Source organism: Schistosoma haematobium, chromosome 1 (genome assembly GCF_000699445.3).
Source record: "Schistosoma haematobium chromosome 1, whole genome shotgun sequence".
Classification (NCBI taxonomy): domain Eukaryota; kingdom Metazoa; phylum Platyhelminthes; class Trematoda; order Strigeidida; family Schistosomatidae; genus Schistosoma; species Schistosoma haematobium.
In genome coordinates this window covers 7,327,375-7,354,372 of record NC_067196.1, presented here as the reverse complement: position 1 = coordinate 7,354,372, position 26,998 = coordinate 7,327,375, and the positions used below count along the sequence as shown (strand labels likewise).

At 36.7% G+C, this 26,998-nt stretch overlaps 1 protein-coding gene across 2 annotated transcripts in view; it reads left to right on the top strand.

Moving 5' to 3' along the window:
* Positions 1-2,387: 2,387 nt before the first annotated feature.
* The window catches only part of BUB3_1 (mitotic spindle checkpoint protein Bub3), a 29,711-nt gene continuing 5,100 nt past the window's right edge, over positions 2,388-26,998 (top strand). Inside the window, exons 1-3 of one of the 2 annotated variants that reach the window (XM_051209112.1) lie at positions 2,388-2,600; positions 5,113-5,626; positions 17,537-17,957. In XM_051209112.1, the coding sequence (XP_051073042.1) occupies positions 5,131-5,626; positions 17,537-17,957 (917 nt within the window). In that variant the 5' untranslated portion in view covers positions 2,388-2,600; positions 5,113-5,130. Of the gene's footprint in view, positions 2,601-4,936; positions 5,627-17,536; positions 17,958-26,998 lie in introns of those variants that run through there. The other variant, XM_051209113.1, reaches the window with a different exon arrangement.

The following is a 26,998-nucleotide window of genomic DNA, read 5'->3' as shown; positions in this document are numbered from 1 at the left end:
GATTCAACATCAGTCACCTAAAAGCTACCTGTATGTGTCTTTCATTGACAAGACATTGTGGCTCATTAAACTTTCCGGATGTTAAAAACGATGAAGTTAAAAGTTTGAGCATGAAACGTCATGCCTATTACATACTATTACAGACTGATTATTTAGGCAGAAAAACGAAGGAAATCGCACTTAAGTATGCAAGGGTAGATGCGCTGTAATTCACCTGTCATACGTCCTATCACGTAAATACAAAGATGGAAGTTACAAAAAGTTCCCTAACTTTATTTTGGTGCGAAGGTTATATATCCGACTATCGAGTAGCGGGAAGTGACTATGCTGCAACGAACAGGTCATGTTATGTCAGTAAGGACAGATACCTCTCGTCATCAAGATGGCGGTGGACAGGCTAGCCAACATAAGATTCCACAAAAAATTATTAGCTCGAGCTGCGTCAGCTGATTATGGAGTCCCTTAAGTCCCCACAAATACCTCGTTAAAGTAGACTAAGCCTTAAAGTCTGGTGGGTTGGAATAAACATTCAGCATTTTCTTATGGTCTTCCTCTTGCATGTAAGAGAGGGCTAGTGTTTAAGTCCCTCGTGATTTCGAACAATCAAAAATTAGTTGATTACACAGGTGCTCAATACTTAAAACTTGCAGTAACTTTTCTCAGTGCGTTCGGAGCTAAAGTGAACATCTAGGTCACTTTTGAAAGAGGTAGAACGGCCACCACTTTAATGCTGATAGTCACCCTTCATTTTATGTGTAGAAAAAGCCAGACTAACAGGTAAAGTAGATTTTTATTGACTTTGTGGAATGGAACGGTTGAAGCGTAAGGATCTAAATTTTAAACACGCAGTCCTTTCAACATTCAATGTAAGATAATAAAAAATATATCAGTGACACAAAATAAAAAGTAAATAAATACTGGCGCATTAATTTTTCGACATTAAAAATATGTTTTTGGCTAGCTATTAACCACCCAACTTAAGCTTCCTCCTAGAACCGTCTTCGACGGGAATGTTGGTTCGATCAGATTATTGAATGGAAACGATTCAGTTCGGTTTACTCGGCTAAATGGAAAATGGTCATCTAATTCAGTTTTTTGCCTTGTCAATTTTACAGTCAGTAACGGTAAACGCTGAATCAACATTTCAAGGTAGTCCTAAACCTGACTAACTCAATCTCGGTAGCATTACCTTTCTTTACACAAATCATCCCACATGAATTGTTAAATGTGCTCTCTACATGGGAATCAGAGCTAATTAGAGAATGGAATGTAGGAAAATGAAACGAGAATATCTGGGTAAATGCTGCGAGTCGGTCGCTCAACACCATGTTGGTAAAGTACGATTTTCAAAAGCTCGCCCAGGCTGTCAGCTATTTAACGCAAAAGTTAGAAATAAAAAAATTCGCTTTAGAAAAATACACAGATAAAGTCAGCCGAACTTAAGAAATTCTCATTTGTTAGATACGAAAACGAATCTCGGTTCAAAATAAATGTTTGATCTCTCTGAACTTATTGGTAATCTGGAGTAGATTAGACATAATGTAGACATTTTTGACGCAAAAATGCATTTAAATGGGACGTTGTTTACAAAATAATGTCATTATGAATTTTCCAGAAGCTAGATTATTAACCTAACTTGATCACATACATTATCTTGTGTCCGTAACAACAACCTTTTACAATGTGGTTCGTAACAGCAGATACAGAAAGTGTCCCATGAGCAGGGACAATCAAAACATAGAATAAAAATAATAAAAATACCGAAGACAAAGTCCTGGAATTGAGTTGAATTTATAGAGTTTGAATAACCAGATTCTTATAGGCTAGAAATTTGATTAGCATACTGTGAACAGATTTATGTAAGTAAGGAGTTAATATTTCCTAAAGCCACTTAGGAACCGGGTTGTTATCCACTTCAAAAGTTTTCATGTCCTATTAGTCATTAGTATTGCTGATAACCGACCAGTTTTAAAGAATTTTTCAGACCAGCTTATTGTGTGAACAGGAGGACGATAATTCGAGTTATTGATGATGCAGTACTTTTGTACGCGAAACGCACACATATACTACGTTCTCAGATTCGACGTCACACAGACACGAGAAAAAATTGAAAGATTATGTTCAGTCAGAACGAGTGTTGGATCCTCAAACATAGATGACTTCAGTGTCTTGCATACTCGACTGGTCACTCTTATTACACCATCACCATTGGTTCAAATGTTAAACTTGACAGTTTGCGAATATCAACTATGGAAAGTGTCATTTGTTTTATATGGTGCTACTCCTTAGGTTGAACTTGTTTTAGTTGTAATGTGCCACTGAAAAATATTGGTGACCTATTGATAAGAAGGTATTTATGGGTCATATGAAACATTATGATCAAATCCAAATGATTACTTTAATTTCTGCAGCCAGCTGAATGATGCATCATCCAAGGTCAGAAGCTGTCTTCCACATCGAGATACATGAATGAAAAATAATTAGTTTATATTAGCTTATGACAAAGATGTTAAATTAGCGAAGCCTTAAGAGGGTAACTTAAATTGTTCGTCTAGCGGACGTTTTGAACGTCTGCATTTTCGTTTGTTTGTTGTAGTAATGTAATTCGATTGTACCCTAACTTAAGTTTTAAACGCAAGTGTTACTATATGCCTTTTAATTATTTTCGGCTCGTGATGGTTTACTATAATGTTTTCTCTGTTCATCACCCACGTCTGAACATAAGGTTGTTTACTGAAAACCTACCAATCTTACCAAACTTCACGTTTCACATGTTCTAATAAACCTATGTTTATTGAGTTCTTGGAAAACAATGGTTTTACATTTCAGCATCGTGTTTAGAATGTTGCTTTTGATTTCAAGTGCAAGATATCTTGCACATACATGTTTCTGTTCAGACAAGTTCAAGTCTTGGGAACAAAAAAACATTCGTGGTGTTTGGTATTTAAAGTGAATGTGTTGTCAGTATTTCCTTTTTCACGCCTCGGTAATCCAATTCATCAGTCTTGGGGGGAGCAGTGTTAGGGTTGATGACTTGATAAACTTAGAAATCAGTAGTAGGCCCATGTATATCTCACTTAAAAAGATTAAATGAATGGTTTCATGTTGTATATTTGTGTTATGTGGCTGTTGCTAATTCAGATCTCAGAGTGTGAATCCCCGGAGAGTTTCGACTAATGACAAATACTACATAATCAAAATCAAACTGCCACGAAAGTCTTTTTGAAATACCACTACAATTCAAATACTTATTGTTGTACTGAGAACGAGATAATAAGCATTTTCCAAATGTATTGAAACAAAATGCATAGTGCTTATAACTAAATATGTAGTCCTCTGACCTTCAACATCTACAGTAATTGGAAAACATTACTTCTATTATTTCCTCCATGTCAGTTAAAAGAATAAGGTCCGGAGTATTACACACTTTACTGGCCTGTGAAAAAGCAGCGTTCCATTTAACTTCGTGCCATGTATTTTGTCATTGTTGAGGTTGTATTTCACTTTCTAACATCGACGTCAAAATCTTCAAAGGTGTAAATTATAGTCAGAGGTTTCACTTAAGCTTATTATTGCTTTCCGTGTCTAAGTATTACCATATCTTCTCAACCAGGCTCGCCGAACAAAATTATCACTGTTCCTTGACCAGAATATCGCGCCATATTACTGAATAATGGCTAAGGCGTTCGACTTCCGCCCACTAAGCCTCACGATATAACCCCGTTCTAGTTGCGTCGGTTCGGGCAACCGAGTGGCTTCTACAGTCCTCATATTTGGAGTTTGGCCCATATCCAGGTATTTGGTGAATGAGTTAATTTGAAATCGTATGCCATTTTATGGTTTATAATAGTCACAAAAGGATCGACTATATATATATATATATATATATATATATATATATATATCAGCTGCGTTATAGTCATTTACTAATTACCTATACCTTGATTGTAATCTGACTGATTACTCGATACTTGGTGTTTCATAAGTTTCAGATGGTCTAGCAATATCACACAATATGAAGTTAAAATCTTTACACTTACCAAATAATTGCTAATACCGTGGTTTCGTTACGAAATCTGGTCCTGATTATCAGTATAAAACAAAGGTACTAAGAGTGTGAAACTCCAAAATCGCCAGAACAGTGTATGTATTGTCCAAAAATGCTTTCATGGGATTTAAATCCCGAAATAGACAGACTATTTGTCTTCAGTACTTACACCAAAAACAATTAATCACTAATTTTTCCTCATTTGGTGATAATTTCATTCTCAAAAGTCATCTGGTTGCTCATAAACTATTAAACTGAGTAAAAGAGCGTTGCAATAGGTAAATATTTATGTTGATGAGAGTTAGCACCATTTACCAGTCACTTTAACGTTGGGTATTTCAACAGTAATATGTCCGCTGGGGTCAGTGAGTCCTACTTCAGTTTCAGTATGTTAGGGGCGGATGAGAACGTTGTTTGCCTCAATGTGAAAACGTGGATAACATCATAAGCAGATGCCATTTGACTAATTGTTCGTACCCAGTGTGAGCTTCATTATTCACTTGTTTATCACGTATGAAATAGACTCTAGACAATTACTTCCCTACCTTACTAGATACCTTGAGGTGGGCAAGTTTCTACATGGAAATGAATTTCTTCCAAATATTTATTCCCGTTAAAATCATTGTTAGTATAACTCATTTGTCAACCATATTTTCATATACAGCCTTAACCCTTCATATTTCAGTTGAGAGTTATTTATATTACTCAGTTGATTAAGTCAAAGAGGGCGTAGTTGGATTCAAACCTGCTATCAAATGGTTAGAAGCTGAATGCTTTTAATCTTAAGCCAGTGGTCCACATTCTATTTTTGTTAGTTTTACATGCTGTATACCACTTCCTGGGCCGTCACATAGTGTACTTTTGTTCATTTCTAAATAACTTAATACGTTCTCTGTTTCGAAGCTCAGTTAGTACACAATTAGATTTTAATGAAATGAGCTTATATTTTAAGGTTGTAAGTAATTTATTGAGTTGACTGTTACTCCAGTTATTTGTTACTTTCATAAACGCTGCTATTTCTGTTTAGCAACCATTGTGCTGAAGTTGGTCATTTTCTTTTTTAGAATTCCGATGAAATTTCTATGCGTCTTGAGCATTCTTCTGTCCAATACATCTTTTTTAATCATGGTGTATCCTCACTTTTATTTGACATCCCAATACTTGCTCAACTCAGTTTAACAAATTTGATCCTATTATTTTTCATGATCAACTCTTCATTAAATTCTGAAATGGACGATTTTGATGATAATGGAAATAGGCTTGTCCGACGTAAATGGTGCCCATGGTCTTCATGGAGTCCGTGCTCTCCAACTAAGTGCTTCAAAGGCTTTGTAAACAAGAATCCTTCATATTGGTCGAACCGTGAAGAATTCCATGTCGTTGATGACACACAGATTACAAACTGTGTTCTACTACCAAAAAATAATACCAAAAAACCTAGCCGAGCATATGTACGACAGACAATACAAGGTCAACATAAAATTCTTGTTCCTGAAAAACAACGTTTTCGTACCTGTGATTGTCAGTCAGTTTCCTTACTGAATGTATTCCGTTTGGTTAGTCGGCATGAATGTTTTCGTAAGTTTGATTTATTATATGCTTTTTACCATGATGAATTTTGATTGTTAAGTTAGTGAGTGCTTTATTTACTAAGCTCTGACCAATTTGTACAGTATAATAAGTGTAAACTACCTAGTTAAATATACATATTGCACTGTTTCAACTGTTAGATTCCAGTCGTGCCTTCTGCTTCTGAAGGGAGTCTCTGACCAATAAATAATGAATCATCATTCGGTTAGACACTAACTTTATTTGATAACATCAATTTTAACTCTACTAGTCAAAATCATTACTTATAAATTTATTTTCAATAAAAGGCTTTTCTTTATCAACTGATTATAACAAGTAATCATAGCTTATTGCATGTAAGAATTACGAGTCTGTTTGTTTACATTAAGTTGATCATCAGTGAAATTCGTTTCCCAAGTAACGATTCCCACACACTGAACTTGAAATTACACTTTGTTAAAGTGCTGTCGGTAATGCTTGTATCCTTAAACCAAATTAGGTGAAGTGGGTTTAGAATGTCCAACCTACCCGTTTGGAGGTCGTCTATCTTAGTCATGAGCCTGTCAATTACTTGATTAGTCGTCGTGAATTAACGTTTTGGTTGTATCTTCCTTTGATCTGATTCCTGATCCTATATTTATTTGTTATTTTTGTGATCTGTTGATAGATTAGGTTGATTTTAATGTGTCTGTTGACTGGTGATTGACCTGAATGCCAAGCTTCTAAAAGTTATCTGGTGCTTTTAGTATTCCCTCTATCCAAGATCTCGACATTTTTCAAGTCGGATTTTTCTTCGCAGTTGTCCACATGCATTGATATAAGCGAAGATATGTCATGGCGTTTGATCTGTAATTAATATTTATTCAGGCGAAGATGAAGAGGGCGTCGACTTTGTCCAATATAGTATTTTTCGCACTTGAAGCAGTTCATTTTGTAGACGATGTCCGGTTTTTCTTTTGTCATTTCGTCCTTTGGTTTGCATAGGATTGATCAGAGTGGTTTCACTGGTTTCTGTGCTACACCTATTCCAAACAGCTTCAATAATCTTTTGATTTCTGATATGTCTTTTACATATGGTAGGATGGTCCGTTTGTTAGTTTCTGTACTTGATTTCTCTGCTGCTGATGAGTCAGGTTGATATATTTTTTAAAATGAATTTGCGTGGGTGGCTGTTCTTTTGAATAATAGTCACTAGATATTTTTCCGCGCTGCAAGTGTGCTGCAGTGTGTTCTCACTTTTTTGAATAAGGTTTGTATGCAGTTGATTTTGTGAGTTTTTGGGTTGTTGCCAGTGTAATTGAGAAATTAACCTGCATAGGTTGGCTATATACTAGAAAAAACAAAAACAGTGATTAATTTATAAAAAGTTGGGCGACTTTGAGTACAAACGTAAATTCAGTTTAGTATGGAACAGGCATTCATGAAAACGAATTATAGGAAATTCGGCTAATTAATTATCCAATCAGTCAATAAGATAGAAACACAATTTCAAGAGGGAATTTTATTTATTTAAGTTTACTGAAATGTAGTGGTTGTAATCGAAAAGAAAGAAGCCGTGACCGGTGCAGTCCAGTGCTGTTAAAAGCGAGCAGTTTGCAACAAATATCATCGGTTAATGTTCGGATAGTGCTGCGAATTGGCTGAAAATAGCAACACACTATTTAATACCAACTCAGTAATCGAAATGTGATACACTCACTACCAGCCCTAGGCTCGATTCCTGACGAGGTCGTGAGTGGAAATTGCTAGGAAGTCCCATACTAGGATGAAATAGCTGTTCAATACTTCTTTGTTTTTTACCAGTTGTCTATCTGCAGTCAGTTCGTGGTATAAAGTCAGCTGATGTCAGTGATGCATGAAAATTCATTTTAGCAGATGTATAATAGTTATTGACCCAACTAAAGATGAACTTACCTTTGGGTTTAGGAAGCTAGGTAGTAGCACCGCTACGTTTTTCATAAATAGTTTGCTTCAAAGTCAAGTTTGTACTCGTGATACATTCGTGCAACAGCTGAATTATTTCACAACTCCAACTTCAATACGGTAAATGGGATAACTTCGCCCCCAAATGCCCTGGTACAGCCGAAAGTGGGGAGAGTCAACTCTCCCTCCCTCCCTACCTCTCCCTCTCCCTCGAAATGCTCTCACATGGCCACGTGCATAAAACCACTGCCGGGAAAGTCCTATTCACTGCCTTCTCGCGTTATTACTGCTGTTTACGAAATTGATGGGCAGAACACTTTAGGGATCAGTTCAACTGGCCTTCAGCCACACTTCGGTTTCCCACGATCTCCAGTCAACCTGAATGGCAAGTTAGTGTGGGTCCTCCGACTCTTTATGAAGTTGAAAAAGCTATCAAAAATCTGAAGCGAGGGATAGCAGCAGTCCCTGACAGGTTTAATCCTGAGATTTTTAAGGATGGTGGTTCCATATTAACAGTGAAATTAACTGAGGTCTTAGGTAGAATTTGAGAACTGGATGCAATCCCATCTGACTGGTCTCAATCACTGATTGTGCCAGTCTACAAGAAAGGACAAAAGTCCTCTTGTGACAATCACAGATGAATCAGTTTGACTAATATAGTGTCTAAAATATTAGCTTCAATAATACTTCGACGCCTAACTAAAGCTCGTGAAGAACAGACTAGAGAAAATCAGGCTGGTTTTCGACCTGGACTTGGTTGTATAGATCAGATATTCACACTACGTCAGGTTCTAGAACACAGACACACATTCAGACGCTCCACAATCGTAGTATTTCTCGACCTTAAGGCGGCATTCGACTGTGTTGATCGTAAGGTTCTATGGCAGTGTTTGTCATTGAAAGGAGTACCAAAGAAGTACATTAACCTTATACAGGCTCTCTACTCGAACACAACTTGTAGAGTGAGAGCTTATGGTGAACTGTCATCAGAATTGATTACCTCGAGTGGTGTTCGTCAGGGCTGCCCACTCTCTCCATTCTTGCTCAACTTTGTCATTGACGTACTTTTAGAGATAACACTTTCCTCATATAAATTTCCAGTAGTTGAACTTCTACCAGGAGATTCACTTGTTAACCTGGAATATGCCGATGACATAGTTTTATTTGGTGAAGACACTGACAAAATGCAGTCTTCTGACCACTCTAATCAACAATGCAAGCATGTTCGGCATGCGATTCTCCCCCTCGAAATGCAAAATGTTGCTTCAGGGTTGGGTTGCATCGACACCCAAACTAATGAAAGGGAGTGAAGTAGTTGAGCATGTTGACCGCTTCACTTATCTTGGGAGTCTCATTAGCCCTTGTGGTCTGGTGTGTGACGAAATCTCAGCACGGATACAGAAGGCTCGACTAGCTTTTGCCAACTTGCGTCACTTATGGCTAAGGCGAGATATCCGTCTACCGATCAAAGGATGTGTTTACTGCGCAGCAGTTCGTTCCGTCCTACTTTATGGCAGTGAAACGTGGTCGGTAGTCAGTCAGCCAGTTAGCTACAACGTAGGACCAGGCACATATGTGCATCGGTCCAGGTTGCCATACCGCATTAGCACAGCAAGATGAACACCGGATTCATAGGAGTGGTTAGGTCAAAGGCGGTAATATATAGGAGAAAGATTGCATATGAGGATATAGTATAGGAAGGAATAATTAGTTAGTAGAAGGAAAGATATGAAGTGATTTTAATCTCTTAGTTTAAGGGAAGACAGGGAGTGTATACACCTACGCCATTGTGATCGATTCTGAGCCATGTCACCCAGAGTCTCCAACCACTGGTTACAATAATTGCGCGAACCCTAACCAAGTAGTCTGCATCTACTAACATGGCTCAGACTAGAAGTTAATGACTTCAGGCACTGATGCCACGTTTTGGTTTGGTGAAGTAGTCGAACGCGTCGACAACTTCACTTATCTTGGAAGTCTGGTCAGCCCTAATGGGTTGGTATCGGACGAAATATCGGCATGGATTCGAAAAGCTCGCTTGGCTCTTGCCACCTTACGTCACCTATGGCGAAGGCGAGATATCCGTCTATCAATAAAAGGACGAGTATACTGCGCGGCAGTCCGTTCTGTTGACGCAGCCCAGTCCTGAAGCAACAACTTGCATTTAGAGGGAGAGAAGCGCATTCCAAACATTCTGGCATTGTTGCTTAGTGCTACCAGAAGACTTTGCACTTTGTCAGCGTCTTCACCAAACAGGACTATGTCATCTGCGTATTCTTAGTCGATTACTGGACCTCCTGGTAGGAGATCAATACCCGAGAATTCAGTCGACGAGAATGTTATTTCCATCAATAGGTCTATGATGAAGTTAAACAAAAATGGAGAAAGTGGTCAGCCTTGACGGACACCACTGGAGGTTGCAAAAGTAGATGACAGTTCGCCATAAGCCCTGATTCGACTAGTAGTGTTCGAGTAAAGAGCCTTTACAAGGTTTATGTACTTCTGAGGTACGCCTTTCAATGACAGACACTGCCACAGAATCTCGCGGTCTACAGAGTCAAATGCTGCTTTTAAGTCAAGAAAGACCACCATTGTCGGACGCCGATAAGTATGCTTATGTTCTAGAGCCTGACGAATGGTGAATACGTGGTCGATGCAGCCACGACCAGGTCTGAAGCCAGCTTGATTCTCTCGTGTTTGCAGTTCACGAGTCTTAGTTAGGCGTCTGATAATTATCGAGGCTAGTATTTTAGATACTATATTAGTTAAACTAATCCCTCTATGGTTGTCACAGGATGATTTTGACCCTTTCTTATATATTGGGACGATAAATGATTGCGACCAGTCAGATGGGATAACGTCTGACTCCCAGATCTTAGCTAAAATATTAGTCAACCTAATCGCTAAAATTGGACCACCATCCTTAAAGACTTCTGGAGCCAATCCATCTGCCCTTCCTCGTTTCAGATTAATTATAGCCTTCTCAACTTCAGCAAGAGTTGGGGGACCTACCCGACCGTTGTTGCTACCTTGACGTGGTGGTCGGGCTTGCCTATCGTGATGAAGCAACCGAGCTATACTGGCTGGAACAACCGTTCCTCAAGGTCCTACCATGTCAGACAGGTCGGCTGAAGAGCGGTAATACTAAAAGCAACAAACTGAAGGTCCGAAGGCGAAGTCGTACTGCTGACTGTACAGAGGTGTGACAGCAGTAAGGTGTTTCCTTCAGACAACCAGCATGACAGCGATGCTGCCTTCCCACAAGGAGGGGCGGGGTTAGAAAAGTTCGACCCTAAAAATGCACACCTCGCCTTATCCCACGGATATCCGTCTCCGGCGGTAAGGTCTCAACAAGTACGGAGCTAACACAGAAATTACCCATAAAAAGGTCGTGTGTGACCGACCTCAAGCATTTGTCCTTTGGGCACTGCGGTCACGCTCTCAGGTCACTAAGACCACCTCTAATCTAATTTCCTTTTCAGATACCTCCAGAAGAACCCTTCCACGGTGTGGGCAACCGGGAAGTGATAACCTCCCTCATACCTCTAACACTCAAGACCACTGTAACGTGGCCGGTAAGAGTAGAGGATATTAGTAGGTTACTAGTATTCGATCATACGTGTCTTCGAAACATTGCTCGTATATCCTGGGACCATCGAGTAAGTAACGCAGTTGTTAGGAAACGGGTACTAGGTAAAGATGGCAAATCGATTGATGAAGTGGTGAAACTTCATCAGTTGAGATGGCTAGGACACGTGTTACGTATGCCCAACGACCGACTGCCTCGACGTGCGATGTTCAGTGGTATAGGAGTAGGTTGGAAGAAAGGTAGGGGTGGCCAGACCAAAACATGGCACAAGTCCATGAAGTCACTGACAAGTGAGGTGAGCCATGTTGGTAGGTGTAGACTACCTGGTTGGGGACCGCGAGATGATAGCAACCGATGGTTAGAGACCCTGAATGACATGGCTCAAAATCGTTTGCAATGGCGCAGGTGCATACACTCTTTGTGTTCTCCCAAATTTGAATCTCCTGATTCTTCCTTATTTCGTTTTTCTCTTCCCAAATTCATTTCACTGTATTATACTCCTTGAATAACATCTCCAAACCCTAATCCTCCTGATTACTGCCTATACTCTTACTACCTCTATCACTACGTGATTTGAATCGACAACTGCATCTCTGTGCTAATGTGGTATGACAACTCGAACTGATGTACGTACGTCCGAAGTTCTACGTTGTTACTGACTGACTGACTGAAATTGGGAGGACGAAAAGCGAATGTCCGACGCTTTAATCGGGTTGGTGGATATGGTTTTACCTAGGGGAGTTGGGGAACCCTGATCCCAAATCAATGGTGTATATGGGCTGGCTCCAGGATCCTGAGGGAACAAATGGCATATGAACCAATTGTTGGTCACCGGCTACCATGGGACTGCATCTCCTGACGTTGCTCCACTGCCTTATGGATTAGACCAATAGTTCAAAGTGTCGAGGTGTGGCGTTCTAAAGAAACCACCTACTTCTGTTTGGGTACCCGGGCAGTATGACATCCGTCACACAAATCGAATGATTTACGTGGCACATATCTATTTGGTGCCTCCTTGTACCTATGTTTATGTGTTTAAATATATACATATATATATAGTAAAAAGTCCAGTTATTGTGTAAAAGCCTTGTTGATCGACACCCTAGAAGAAGTTAATTCACCTTCAATTTTATTCAATTATATATTAATTATTTAATGATTGTATTGTATCAAACTAAGTAATTATCACAGAGTTTATAATCACTGTGAATAAATCAATGAAAAAATAGAAAGAAAAAACATTGAAAATCAATAAACAAAGTTCACCTTGAATAAATTTATTTAATAAAAGTTAAAATGTCACTTAACAACAATCACCTTAAATCAATATATGAATTTTAAAGTTGATTTTCATTTACATACGTTGTATTTCAAAGATTCTACATCTCCCGTTTCCCCACCCCATCCCCCACCAATAATCAATTACATTGTTTATTTCTTTTTATTACATCATCATTAGTTCAAAAGTTATAAAGTGATAATATTTAATGAGATTGTAACTATTGTGTTAGTGATTTGAACTGTAGTTGTATGATTTACATGAATAGACTATGTTACAATAAAATGTAAAGATTTTTTCGATTATTGATTTGCATTAAGATCCAGTTACATACAAAAATTAGTTTTGACTTTGGTCGTCATCGTGATAATTTGGGTAGATTTTAAGATTTATTATTTAGTGTGTATTCTGTTTGTATATTGCTTTCGTTTCTATCTGGAGTTTACAATGAACATCTGCATTTTAAACTGTTTCTATAAATTATTAGTAAGATTTTCTATTTTCCTACTGTTGATATTCAGGGTTCTAGTTGATTAGCCTGCGTTGGTATATGTGTATCGTAAGAGAATGCCTTGGTATTGCTTTTTATTTAGTTACACGTTTTTAGTATTGTCTGGTGGTTGGGGGTATTTAACAAAAACCCTAAATGTAATAGAAGTTTAGGGTTACCTATTGAGTAACTTCCATCATACCTAACATCTCAACATGTTTTACAGGAATGATGATAAATCAGTTGATGAGGTTGTGAATCTACATCGACTGAGATGGTTGGGCCACGTATTACGCATACTCAACCACCGATTATCATAACACGCAATGCTGACTAGTGTTGGAGATGGTTGTAAGAAAGTTGGGGGAGGTCAAACCAAGACGTGGCATCAGTGCTGGAAGTTACTAACTTCTGGTCTGAGCCATGTTGGTAGATGCAGACTACTTGGTTAGGGTTCGCGCAATTATTGTAACCAGTGGTTGGAGACTCTAGGTGAGACAGCTCAGGATCGATCACAATGGCGTAGGTGTATACACTTTTTGTTTTCCTTTAAACTATGAGATTAAAATAACGTTTTACTTCTCTTTCTACGAACTAATTCTTTCTCTCTGTATCATATTCTTATATGCAATCTTTTTCTATATATTACTACCATTGAAGTAATGGCTTCTATGAACTTAGTGTTCATCTTGTTGTGCTAATGATTTGTTGTAACTTGGACCGATGCACATATGTGCCTGGTCCTACGTTGTAGATGACTGACCGACTTTTTTATTTCACTTTTTGACTATATGCAACATATTTGTACCACATGCTAAAAAGTTTGATTAAGGACAAATTCATAAGGTCATTAGCTATATATGTGTAATGCACGTTTGTATGTAATGTGTGATACCACAGATATAAAAGTTAGCTGTTTATGAACTCATTTTATTCGTTTCATAACTAATCCCATGGTGCATTTAAAACAGGTAGAAATATGATTTCTCGTTGACTAAAATAGTAGTTATTTTTGTCATTACGATTTCCTATGTGATTGTACTTACAGAAAAATAAGTTTGCCCATGGTTTTGTAACCTGTCTTTTACCAAAAGTTGGAATATATGATAAATTTGATCGAGTAATTCACGATATGTAGGTTTGTGTGCCCTGCTTGAACCATATTTTATTCGTATTGAGGATAATAAGACTAACTGGTTTCCAAAGTCTTATTGAGTGATATCAGGTTTGAAATTTCAACCCATTTTGCAACGGCGGCACAGTAGTTAAAGCGCTCCTTTCTATGTACTTGAATTTGGTGGCTACCTAGTGTTTCTAACCCCTCATATAAGTATGGTTTAAAACGGAATACGTAAATATGTTTCTAGAAATTGAGTCAATATTATAATCTCCAACCTAGTAATCAAGACTTTGTGCAAATCTTTATCACTCTAGACTGCCATCGCTCACTGACGATAAAAAAACTAACATCTAAACCAAGTGAATAAACATAATACTGCGAAAGTAAATACATAAAATTATAGCCCAGTATGAACAAATGAAATAAAATGTGAAAAATATATAATAATTGTAAGATGTTTAAGATCTGAAAGAGGATAAGAACTGAGTGCATCTGCTTTACTCTGATTGGTAATGCAGATGTAAATGCTATTTACACTTGATGTATCTGAATGTTCGAATTCAAATTGTGTGTTCTATTGGATGTGTTTAGTCCATTATCGATATCTTCTCAAACTCTTCTACAGTTCACACCTACTTGCGCTTCTTTTTTACCTGCTGTTCCTGGGTTCCTAGAAGGGACTGTTCATTATTCAGTTCATTTAAACTTTGTTCCTTTTTCAAAGTAACACTTATTTACCAAATGCTTGAGTAAACAGCACAAATGAATGGGCTGAAGCTTACATGCTCTTATCCACCTCATTGTTTTTAGGAAGATTTTCCACAATGGACCTGTGGGCGTTCCACCGTATAATTTTTAAAGTTTCGCCCTTTTTTCTTGTAGGTTCCTTGACCCATCTGTCTTCAAAATGATTGAGTAATGCTGTTTTGGAGTTTTAATTCTCTACGACTCCATCGTCATACTAGTGAGGACACTGCTTCAACAACTCCAGACTATAACTTGTGGAAAGTGTCAATGTCCTCTTTCCACCCAGTTTACAATCATGTTGAAGGGAACTCTCTCTGACAACAGTTGTATTTTTTTTAAGCGGTAGGGTTAGTTCATCCAATGAGCTTAGATTTTGTAAGGAGGCCTAACGGTCATTTTGTAGACTTTGAATTATCTGCTTCATCCGGATCACAGTCAAAAACTGAACTGAAACTTCATCCTCTAAACGTCTAGATACCGTAGCTACAACTTATGTTGTTTCTATTGCTCGGTATTTTATTATACTGATTACCTTTTTAGCACCGACGCTAGCTTTATCTGATACTTGATTATGTTTCATCCGTTCTTTTGTAATTTCATATTTCTTATGAGAACGCAATCTACACTTTGTGATGCGATATTTTGTGCATTTTTATATCTTCTTTTTTAATCACTTTCACTTTTCGGAAGGTGTAGCTATTCTCTGCCAAAAAATCCGCCCTCTCATTACTTTTTATGTACTTTAATTCCATTCTAAAACCCTACTCAAATACATAGTTAAAAACAGATAAAGAGAATCCAACGAAGGAAATTGTGTTTTTGAAGAAATTATTTACTTAAGCTGCAATTTCGTATTTATAGTTGTTTGATAAAGGAACAGTAAAGGAACTCTGGGTTTCTTCATTTGTTTTGTCGAGCTTGGTATAGTGAATGCCAGATTAAAAACATATAATTATTCCCACTGAAATCACAAACCGGTCAATGTTACACCCATCATTGAAGACCTGAAAGTACTGGACGGTCATTTCACCCTAGTATGGGACGTGTTTGTCTTATATACAATCATACTTTCATTGCAATCACCATTTTGGGTTCACTCTTATTGGGATACACCGACCCAAACCACTCTTTGTTTCTTGATATTTCATCTGGCTAAATTTAGCGGAATTAGTCTCTAAAAGTACTGATAGCGAACACACCAATGTAATCTGTCAATGTGGACTGCAAATAATGTCTGGAGTAATACCTAAGTACATGGATTTAAAAATAGTGTTTAGCACATGCTGAAATTACTAGCTCTGTGTTTATAATAACTGATTTTGTGCTCTTTTAAAAATGAAACAGCCGGACCAAATACTTGGAAAAGCCTACTTATAATCCACTTCAAGTATTCATTCCATTCTTTATTATCTACATACATTTTTCAATCCGAAAAATCAATAATTGTAAATGCGTTTTTTAAATAAGTGAACACATTTTCGTGAATGAGTAGTAAAGAGCTTCTCTATTATTGCCTACAGTTGCCATATAATTCTACAGTATAACTCACGGCAATTCGTCCGTAAGGCAACTTTCATTTGGGGTTGACATCATCCATGGAACTACTGAGAACGAAGGACAACTGTTTCGTTCTAGTGTGTGACTTCATTTTAAACTAATCTCTACAAAGCTTTCAATCGAACAATCTTCTGCTCACTAGTAACTAATTTTGAGATGAATTCCTGAACTTCCAATGTGAAATCTTGATTAGTTAAATTTTCTCATATTAGAAAGCAGCTACCATATCAAAGGCGTTGAATGATTGTGTAGTGCATCGTTAATTGAGTGAAGTTAGAAATATGATTCGTTGAATTCGTACTCGAGTCCTAAAGTTCATTGGTCGAATCCTTTCCGTATTTTCACAGGTACTCATTACTAATGAACCATATAGTGGGATGTTCATCGCTCCTTGATTTTTAATAGCCAGTTATCCGATGTTGATCTATTATACAAACCGACCTAATCATATATATATATATATATGTTATATCGGGTCGTCGCTAATTGCTGTGCTAGAATCGCTTATTAATTTACTTGTAAAACGAGAAACCACTAAAATGCCAACAATGCGGAAGTAAGAACACAAAGAGTAGTACAAGTGAAGATTTATTAACTCAAAAATACGACAACGACCCTAGTCGAGAATACACTCATTTATATATTTATTGTACATTCATTATGATTAAGAATTAGGGTTATAACAGATCATATGTTGCATGTCATGCTGAGCATAGTTCAGGTCAATTTTTAATACAAGAATATCGTATATTATACAGAATAAAATGTCATATAGGAAAACGGAAACAAATCCTACAATGAATAATCATCACATTGAATTAAAACGGAATTAATATTGAATAAAAATCATAGTGATTAAATCAAAATAACTTTTCTTCCCATCATATCAATTAGATACCAGCTTAGTGGTGTAAAGGTTAAGGATTTGTATTCGGTGTCGGGAATGCTCACTGTTAAGGTGTCTCACATTAAAACGAAACAATTATCCAGTTCTTCTAGGTTTTCAATAGTGCTCTAGCTAAAATCAGTTCATGATTTAAAATTGTCAATATTTCTTTTCACAAACCTCTAAATTAATATAACGGGATTTACCCAGTTTTCTGTTCGTTTTGTAGACTAGCTACTTCCTTTTATTTAGGAATTGTTTTTTTTTATGGATCAAAAAATTGTTAAACTTTCTTTTTACAATTCTCTTATTTTAATTATTCACTTAGCTGGTGATACAGTATTCGAATGCAGTGAATGTGAATCAAATGAAAAAATACATTTGAATCGTGATAACAGTGATTCTGATGCCAATCTAATTCCATATTGTTCATATGAACAATCTAATTTTCAATTGTATAAAATATTAGGTGGAATTATTGGAGCAATTGGAATTATATGTTTACTAGTATGTTTAATACGTTTCTTAGTTAAACAAATCTGTGGCAATCAACGGATAAATAATCGAACTTCTTGTGGTGATAGTGGTGGTGGTTCTGGTGCTAGTACAAATACTAATGGTAATACTGCATCAAATCGAACTGGTCGAAGAAGAAATCGTTCACCTCAGTTACAAAATAATCATAGAGATGATGCTACAGAATATTTGCATAATGATTATAGCACAAGTGTATATCCTGTTGGTTTTGGGTAATTTATTTTTGTTGTTGTTGCTTTTAAATGAAAATTCATATGAAAGTTATGTTCTTTTGAATTATATTGTAGTTGAATAGTTTAGTGTTGTGCAAATGCCCTGGTACGGCCGAGAGTGGGGAGAGTCCGCTCTCCATCTCGAAATGCTCTCACATGGCCACGTGTATATAACCTCTGCCAGGGAAGTCCTACTCACTGCCTTCTCGTAGCGGGAGTGTTGTTTACGAAAATGAGAGGACGAAAATCGAATGTCCGGCGCTTTAACCGGATCCCAAACCAAATCAATGGTGCACATGGGCTCCAGTATCCTGCGGGAACAAATGGCGTATGAACCGATTGTTGGTCACCGGCTTCCATGGGACTGCATCTCATGACGTTGCTCTACTGCCTTGCGGGGAGTGGCCCCCTAAGAAAACCACCTGCTTCGGTTTGGGCACCCGGGCAGTATCACAGCCCTCACACATATCGAAGGAGATTTGTGTGGCGCATATGTATTTGGTGCCTCCTTGTACCATTATCTGTGTTAAAATAAATAATAAATAAAGTTTTGTTCGAAATTGATGTTTAATATCAAGTAAATACTATCGATCAAACATTACAGTTGTTTAGTTAGTATGGTGATTTATACAATAGTCTGGCATTAAAACATCAAGAATTAAACTGACTAGAATCTTTGATTTGGATTATCTTGGTTATATTTATTAGTACTGAACTAAAGAAACTTGTACATCTTTCAGTTTTGTTCTCCACTGGTTTATTATATTGTACAAAAAACTGTAAATTTTCTGTACATTTATACCAGAACTTTTGAGGTGATCGATAAAAAGTTATTCATTTAATCTTTACTGTTAGTCAGTTAAACGCCACATATGTACATCATTTCAAGTTGACATTATCATATTAGCACATCGATATGAAATTGTTAAAGCTGATTTCAGAGTCATCTATAATTGTGATTAAGTGACTTCGTAGTCATTTGTATGCTTTAGTTTGGATTATAATTTACCGTCTCTATGTAGGTTATTAAGTAAAGACGGCGATGAAAATGTGAATCTTCATCAAATGAGGTGGCTAGGACACATACTACTTATTTTCTAGCTACCGCTTACCTCGAAGCTTAATGTTGACTAGTGTAGAAATAGATTAAAAACAAGCTAGACATGGTATCAATCCATGAGATCTCTCATTGTTGATCTTAGTGGTGCTTCTGGTTGTTGACTACCACCTGGTTTGTGTTCGCGAGATAATAGTGATTAGTTGTTAGGTAATTCGAATTTGATTCAAGTGACCTAGATACATTGACTCTGTTTTCTTTCAGACCCTAATTACCAGTATTGTTAATTACATTTTGATTCCGTAACTTATTCCTTCTTTTCGAAGCATATTCTTTATGTTTAAGATTACTATCCTTGATATTACTATTATTTAGATTCCTTTGTTATTCACCTTTTTGATTCCATCTCTTTGTGCTTATATGAGGCGTAGAAACCGATTTGACAAAAAAAAACTATAAACAATTATTTGGATATTGATATACTAGTTTTAAATACCAATTTGATCATATTTGATTAGTTCACAATTTAAGGCTAATTGGTTTTTTTATGTCATGTATGTTTGTTAGTGGTTAAGATATCCAACTTTCAACCACAAGGTCCCAAGTTCAAGTTTTGTTTGATCAACTTCGGTTTAAATTGCTGAGTACCCTGACACGCAAACTGTAACTTCAAGTTGAGTACATTAACTCGATTTTAACTTCTGTGCCTAGAACAGTTGGATCATATTGTTTGTTGCACGCCAATGACAATAAGACTAGCTGTCTTTCATTCAAACTAACTTATTTTATTTTATTTTAACACACAGATATTGGTACAAAAAGGCACCAAATACATATGCGCCACACAAATCTCATTTGATATGCGTGAAGGCTGTGATACTGCCCGGGTGCCCAAACCGAAGCAGGTGGTTTTCTTAGGGGGCCACTCCCCGAGCCTTCGACCTGAAGGTCTGATCCACAAGGCAGTGGAGCATCGTAAGGAGATTCAGTCCCATGGTAGGTGTTGACCACCGATTGGTTCATACGCCATTTGTTCCCGCAGGATACCGGAGCCCATGTGCACCATTGATTTGTTTTGGGATCCGGTTAAAGAGCCAGACATTCGCTTTTCATCCTCTCATCTTCGTAAACAAAACCCCCGCTACGAGAAGGCAGTGAGTAGGACTTCCCTGGCAGAGGTTATATACACGTGGCCATGTGAGAGCATTTCGAGATGGAGAGCGGACTCTCCCCACTCTCGGCCGTACCAGGGCATTCGAGGGCATTCAAACTAACTAACTGAATCTAGTTTTTTAAAAGAACAATTTGTTTTATTATTATTCATTTCTATCATAGATCATTCCCATTCATGTATCTATCAAGTTCTTTTGTCAATGAATTCAATCAAATTTGACAAACTGAGTATACAGTACATTAATTTCAGGACAAGATCGAAATGAACTCATATTACATAAGTAGTACATGTTTAATTCAGTAAGAAGAATCTTTATAGGTGAATCTTAGAAATTTAATATAATAAATGGTGTTGTTTTGGCTTAATTATTTATACTGTGTTACTAGAAAGTACTATTTACAAGTGAACATCAGTATGAAATTGAATTGATGAATTATTTTACCAAATAAATACTATTATTATCAGTCTGGTTTGGAGATTTATGTGGTAAGCCTCCAAATGCCATGATACAGCTGAGGATGGGAAGAGTCCGCTCTCCTCGAAATGCCCTGATATGACCACGCGTATACAGCCACTGCCAAGGATATCCTACCCACTACCTTTTCGCGGCTGGGATGTTTACGAAATTGAGAGGATGGAAAGCGAATGTCTGGCGCTTTAACCGGGTTGGTGGATATGGAGGATTCACCTAGGGGAGTTGAAAACTCTGGTGCATATGGTCTCCAATTTTCTGAGGGAACAAATGGCGTATGAACCTATTGTTGGTCACCGACTATCATGGGACTGCACCTCCTAATGTTGCCCCACCAACTTGTGGATTAGACCTTTAGGTCAAAGAGTCGAGGAGTGTCTCCCTAAGAAAACCACCTGCTTAGGTTTGAGCTCCTGGGTAGTATTCCAGCCTTCACATAAATTGAATGGTTTATATGTTGTTATCCAGCTATTCAAGCTAAACTAAGCTCGGATTAGAATTTGAAATTTCTATACGTTAACTGCTAATTCACTAATCCAGAAAGGAACACAATATCATTTAGTCATTTATTCATAAATTAATTATTAGGTTTTTTGTAAACTTCAGTCATATCAAGCAACATATAGCCTCATCGAATTATAGTTTCTTATTAAGGCTGCGATGTTTTATGATGTAGGAGTAGGTTGGAAGAAAGCCAGGGGCAGCCAGACCAAAACATGGCACAAATCCATGAAGTCACTGACAAGTGGACTGAGCCATGTTGGTAGGTGTAGACTACCTGGTTGGGGACCGCGAGATGATAGCAACCGATGGTTAGAGACCTTGAATGATATGGCTCAAAATCGTTTGCAATGGCGCAGGTGTATCCACTCTTTGTGTTCTCCCAAATTCTAATCTTCTGTATTCCTTATGTTCTGTTTCTTTTTCTCTTTCCAAATTTATTTCACTGGATTATACCCCTTGAATAACAAATTCAAACCCTAATCTTCCTGATTACTGCTCATACTTTTACTACCTCTACCACTATGAGATTTGAATCGACAACTGCATCTGTGTGCTAATGTGGTATGACAACTCGAACTGTTGTATGTACGTACGAAGTTCTACGTTGTTACTGACTGACTGATTAAGATTATATAATATGAATCATAGTTATTGAAAGTTTGAAAATATGAAATTCTAATTTTTGAGTTCGACCCCTCACATACCATCAAATATAACAAAGATTTAATGTTGTGTTTGATCTAAGTGAATTGATGTCAGTTTTCTTTCTCTATTCTTCCTTTTTTGTTGTAGTAATAGTTGTTGTTGTTGTTGTCTCTCTTTACTGTAACATTTAAAAAGGAACTTTTGTTATTCATTAACATTAAAGTCGTTAAATTTTACTTCCCTTCCATAATTTTCATGTTAAAAATTATTGTTATTAAATCATATTTAATGTAATTGTATGAGTTGTCAATCATAAAATTAAGGTTGTATTAAAAATAATATCGACATAGTGAAAGCATATTCTGTTAAGCAGCGAACTGTTCATTTGTATTCAGTTATTTGTTAAATATCAGAACAAACACAATGTTATTATTATATCTTTCACTCATTTCTCTCTCTCTCCTGATGATCTTTTTGAAGTACATTATTGTTATAACTTGTCAGTTGTCTTGGCTCTTTTTATGCTACTGTGTTATATCTGGTCGTCGCTGATTGTTTTATCGGAATCGTTTATCACTTATACTCGAAACAAGAGACCCTTGCAATTTCCACGATGCAAAAGTAGGAATACAAAAACTGGTATAAGTGAAGATTTATTAACCTCCAAAACACGACAACAACGGCGACGACCCTATTCGAGCGTACACTCATTTATATATTGATTCGTTCACCCACTTTGACTAATAATTAAGATGAAATCACATATATGAGTTATAACTAATCACATGCTGAGTATAGTTCATATCCATTGAGTACAAGAATATCGTGTTATACAGAATAGTGTCATATGGGAATACAAAACAAATACTACACTCAATAATCATCACATTGAATCAAAATGGATGTAATGTTGAACCAGAAATCATAATGAGTAAATCAACCGAATTTTGACTTTTCTTTCCATCATATCAATTATTGAAATACCATAAAATAGCTGCTCACCAGTTTTCAATCGTTTATTATTATTTTAGTAGACTTCAGTTAAGATTAATATGTATAATCTTTTATTGAGTAACATTTAACAGGTTCTTATCACTTCAGTTAATGAGATTTACTATATTGATCTAGTGCTTAATGCAGAAATACATATAGTTTTCATGACATTTGTTATTTAAAAAAAGATTAGTAAAGATTTGTCATTTTTGTTTGTAGATATTCAATCAGTCAGGTAGTCATAAGCTAGAATCTGTACATATGTATATCGGTTCAAGTTGCCATACATTTTTTTTATTTCATTATGTGTCATCCTTAGAGGATTACTTCAATAAACCTTTTAGTCACAAGTTTTTCGTTAATTTCATATGTTAAACAAGTTCGTGACCATCTAGCTAGACTTAACCTATCAGTACATAATGCCTTGGTGTTCAAATCGAAACGTACTGGATTCAGCTCTCAGTATGTTCATCATTAACCCTGGAATCCAGATAAATCTAGCTAACAAGTGGTCAAATAAAACAAAACCTGTATTGTAGATTCCACTACTAGCTACATACTAAACATATTTCATGCCTAAAGTCATTTAAAAATGGCTAATATAGGTTCAAATTATTATAAATTACAACAGTTGAGATCATGAGTCAATTGAAGCTAAATTGCCATGAAAAACCTGGAAGCACTGGACGGCCGTTTCTTCCTATTGTGGGACTCGTCAGCAGTGTGCATCCACGATCCCACCTCTCGAGATTCGAACTCAGAACCTATCCACAATATCCACTTCTGATATTATAAATTAATTTACAAATAGGAAGCGCAGATGCATCCACTCTTTGTGTTCTCCTAAATTCTAATCTTCTGAATTCTTCATGTTTCTTTCTTCTTTTTCTCTTCCCAAATTTATTTCACTGGATTATACTCCTAGCAGCAGTCTCTGCATCAGTAAGCCTCAGAATACACAAGGGGAAAACCAAGGTCCTCAAATTCAAAACGGAGAACAGCAGTCCAACCACTCTTGATGGCGAAACTCTGGAAGATATAGGATCCTTCACATACCTGGAAAGCATCATCGATGAACAAGGAGGTTCAAATGCAGACATAAAAGCGAGGATTGGCAAAGCAAGGGCCGCATTCCTACAATTAAAGAAGATATGGAACTCAAAACAACTTTCAACCAATATCAAAGTCAGAATCTTCAATACGAACGTCAAGGCAGTTCTAGTGTACGGAGCTGAAACGTGGAGAACTACAAGAACCACCATCAAGAAGGTACAAGTATTTATAAATAGCTGTCTACGTAAGATACTCAACATCCATTGGCCGGATACCATCAGCAACAGCCTTTTGTGGGAGAGAACAAACCAGGTTCCAGCTGAAGAGGAAATTAGGAAATGACGATGGAAATGGATAAAACATACATTACGCAAATCATCAAACTGCATCATAAGGCAAGCGCTAACTTGGAATCCTGAAGGGAAGCGGAAAAGAGGAAGGCCATAGAACACATTACGTCGGGAAATAGAAGCGGATATGAAAAGGATGAATAACAACTGGAAGAAGCAAAAAAGGATTGCCCATGACAGGGTTGGACGGAGAATGCTGGTGAGCGACCTATGCTCCTTCACGAGGAGTAACAGGAGTAAGTAAGTAAGTAAGGAATATACTCTTGGAATAAGATCTTCAAACCCTAATGTTACCGATTACTGCTTATACTTTTATTACCTCTACCACTATGTGATTTGAATCGACAACTGCATCTGTGTGCTAATGTGGTATGACAACTCGAACTGATGTACGTACGTAAGAAGTTCTACGTGGTTGTTACCGACTGACTAACTGACTGAAGTTAATCTAATGATTATTCTATAAGTTTTCATGTTCTAATGATTTATTTCTATTCTCAGGTTGTGCTCATTGAATTTTGTTTGTACTATTAAACTAATTGACAATATGAAGAAAAAAAACATGACTTTAAAAGTTACATATATAGATATATAATCACTATATTAATATTATCATACTTTAATAATAATAAACTTGACAACAATGAAATCTGACATCAGTGAATAAAGTTGAAATATTTTTGTCTAAAGCACTTTTTTTTGTTCACTCTATTTTGAGAAACATGTGATACTGAGGTCAAATTTTTAATAATAAAAAAACAAAACAAACACATTTCTATGGTTAAGATCATGAGTCAGTTGAAGCTAGACCACCATGGAAAACTTGGAAGCACTGGACGGCCGTTTCGTCCTGGGTTCGAATCTCGCAGGGGGCGAGGTCGTGGATGCGCACTGCCGAGGAGTCCCACAATAGGACGAAACGGCCGTCCAGTGCTTCCAGGTTTTCCATGGTGGTCTAGCTTCAACTGACTCATGATCTTAACCATTGAAATTACTACAATCTCCACAAAAAGAACCCATCTGATATTAAACACATTTCTATCTTGACTTCATACAGTTTCTCTCCGCCTCTCTCTCACTCAATAGTTTGTATCTTTTGATGATTTCTTTTCATAGTATTTTAAATATAAACTATGGAATTGTATTTTTATTAAAGAACTTGTTTAATAAACCTATTCCCTATCTTGATATTTATTACTTCATTCTACTTATCATTTAAGTTGTTTCTAATTGATATTCATAATGTAAGTATAGCGCTTCTCAACAAGTTCAGTACACTGAGTGTTATTCCTCTCTTCTTTTTTTTGTCTTCTATCACTTGGTGTTTTGAATTGTGCGATGTTAAATCAATGTGCAAGTGTGTCAATTTCATGTATCCAATTGATATCATTTGCTTCAGGATATTGGTTTGATTGAGTTAATGGTAGATTATCATGGTTGAAATCGTTAACTTCGATTCAAACGATACATTTGATACCGAAAATTCCATAGAATCAGTTCGATCGATTTCATATTAACTGAAAAAAGAACAATTAAGTGTAATGACCTGTAACCTACGACGAAACGATGAAATACATTTATTATATTCAACTAATGGCCATAAACAAATTGTGTTTAGTCAGTAATAATACTGTAATGTGAACGAGAACACAAGTGAGGACAATCGAATGCAAAATTACAGAACATCTTAATAAAATCTTTGAACAATATAGTAAATACTTTATTTGCAAAATGTCAATCAATTGTCTCAAACTTCATTGTTCTTTTGTTTTCATACAAATCATTCTTTGTTCTCGTTCACTTTACTTTGATCTTCTTAACTTTCTGCCTCTAGACATTTCACTTCCGATAGATGATACATACTGTCAACATCAGTAGCGTACATCACAGTACCAGTATATCTGCCAACTTGATCATTGACGATAACTAATTTAACAAGATTTATTAAGATAAATCATTCTAGGTTGTTTATCTGTATTTAATCTTTATTCTCAAAATAAGTAGTAAGTTTAGCTAACTGTAAAATGTAAAGGCATTTATTCTGTATGTATGTCTAAGAGGTTATAAATTAATGTAAACATTCACTGCTAAAGTACAGGTTTATGTATATTTCTTAAAATCATTTCTCAACAAATAAATAAATTTCAACAGTTGAGATCATGAGTCAACTGAAGCTAGACCATCATGGAAAACCTGCAAGCACTGGACGGTCGTTTCGTCCTATTGTGGGACTCAGCAATGCTCATCCAGGTCTTGTCATTCTCGCGCCAGACGCTTAACCAACTAGACCACTGAGCCGGCATCCAAAGGTGTTGATGTCTAACTTCAACTAATCCACGAAATTTAGCGACACATCCACCATTGTCATCAGTGAGTTACTACCTCACAACTGACCCGGTTGAACTCCACTGGTCACTGCTCCTCACGAAATTGATAGGTCCTGGGTTCGAATCCCGCGAGGCGGGGTCGTGGATGTGCACTGCCGAGAAGTCCCACACTAGGACGAAACGGCGGTCCAGTTTTTTTCCATGATGGTCTAGCTTCAATTGACTCATGATCTCAACTGTTGAAATTACTACAATCTCCACAAAACTCCTGATACAAATAAATAAATATTCATAAATGAGCAATTGATAGAATTCTATTTTGTTATCAAAACTAATTGTTTTTAATCCATAATCTCATTATAGAAAAGAACTTGTTCATTTGTAATAATTAATTAATTAGAATAATAATTCCGTTCAGAGTCATTAGAAATTCAAAGCTCATAAGTATAGTTTAGAATAAGATTTT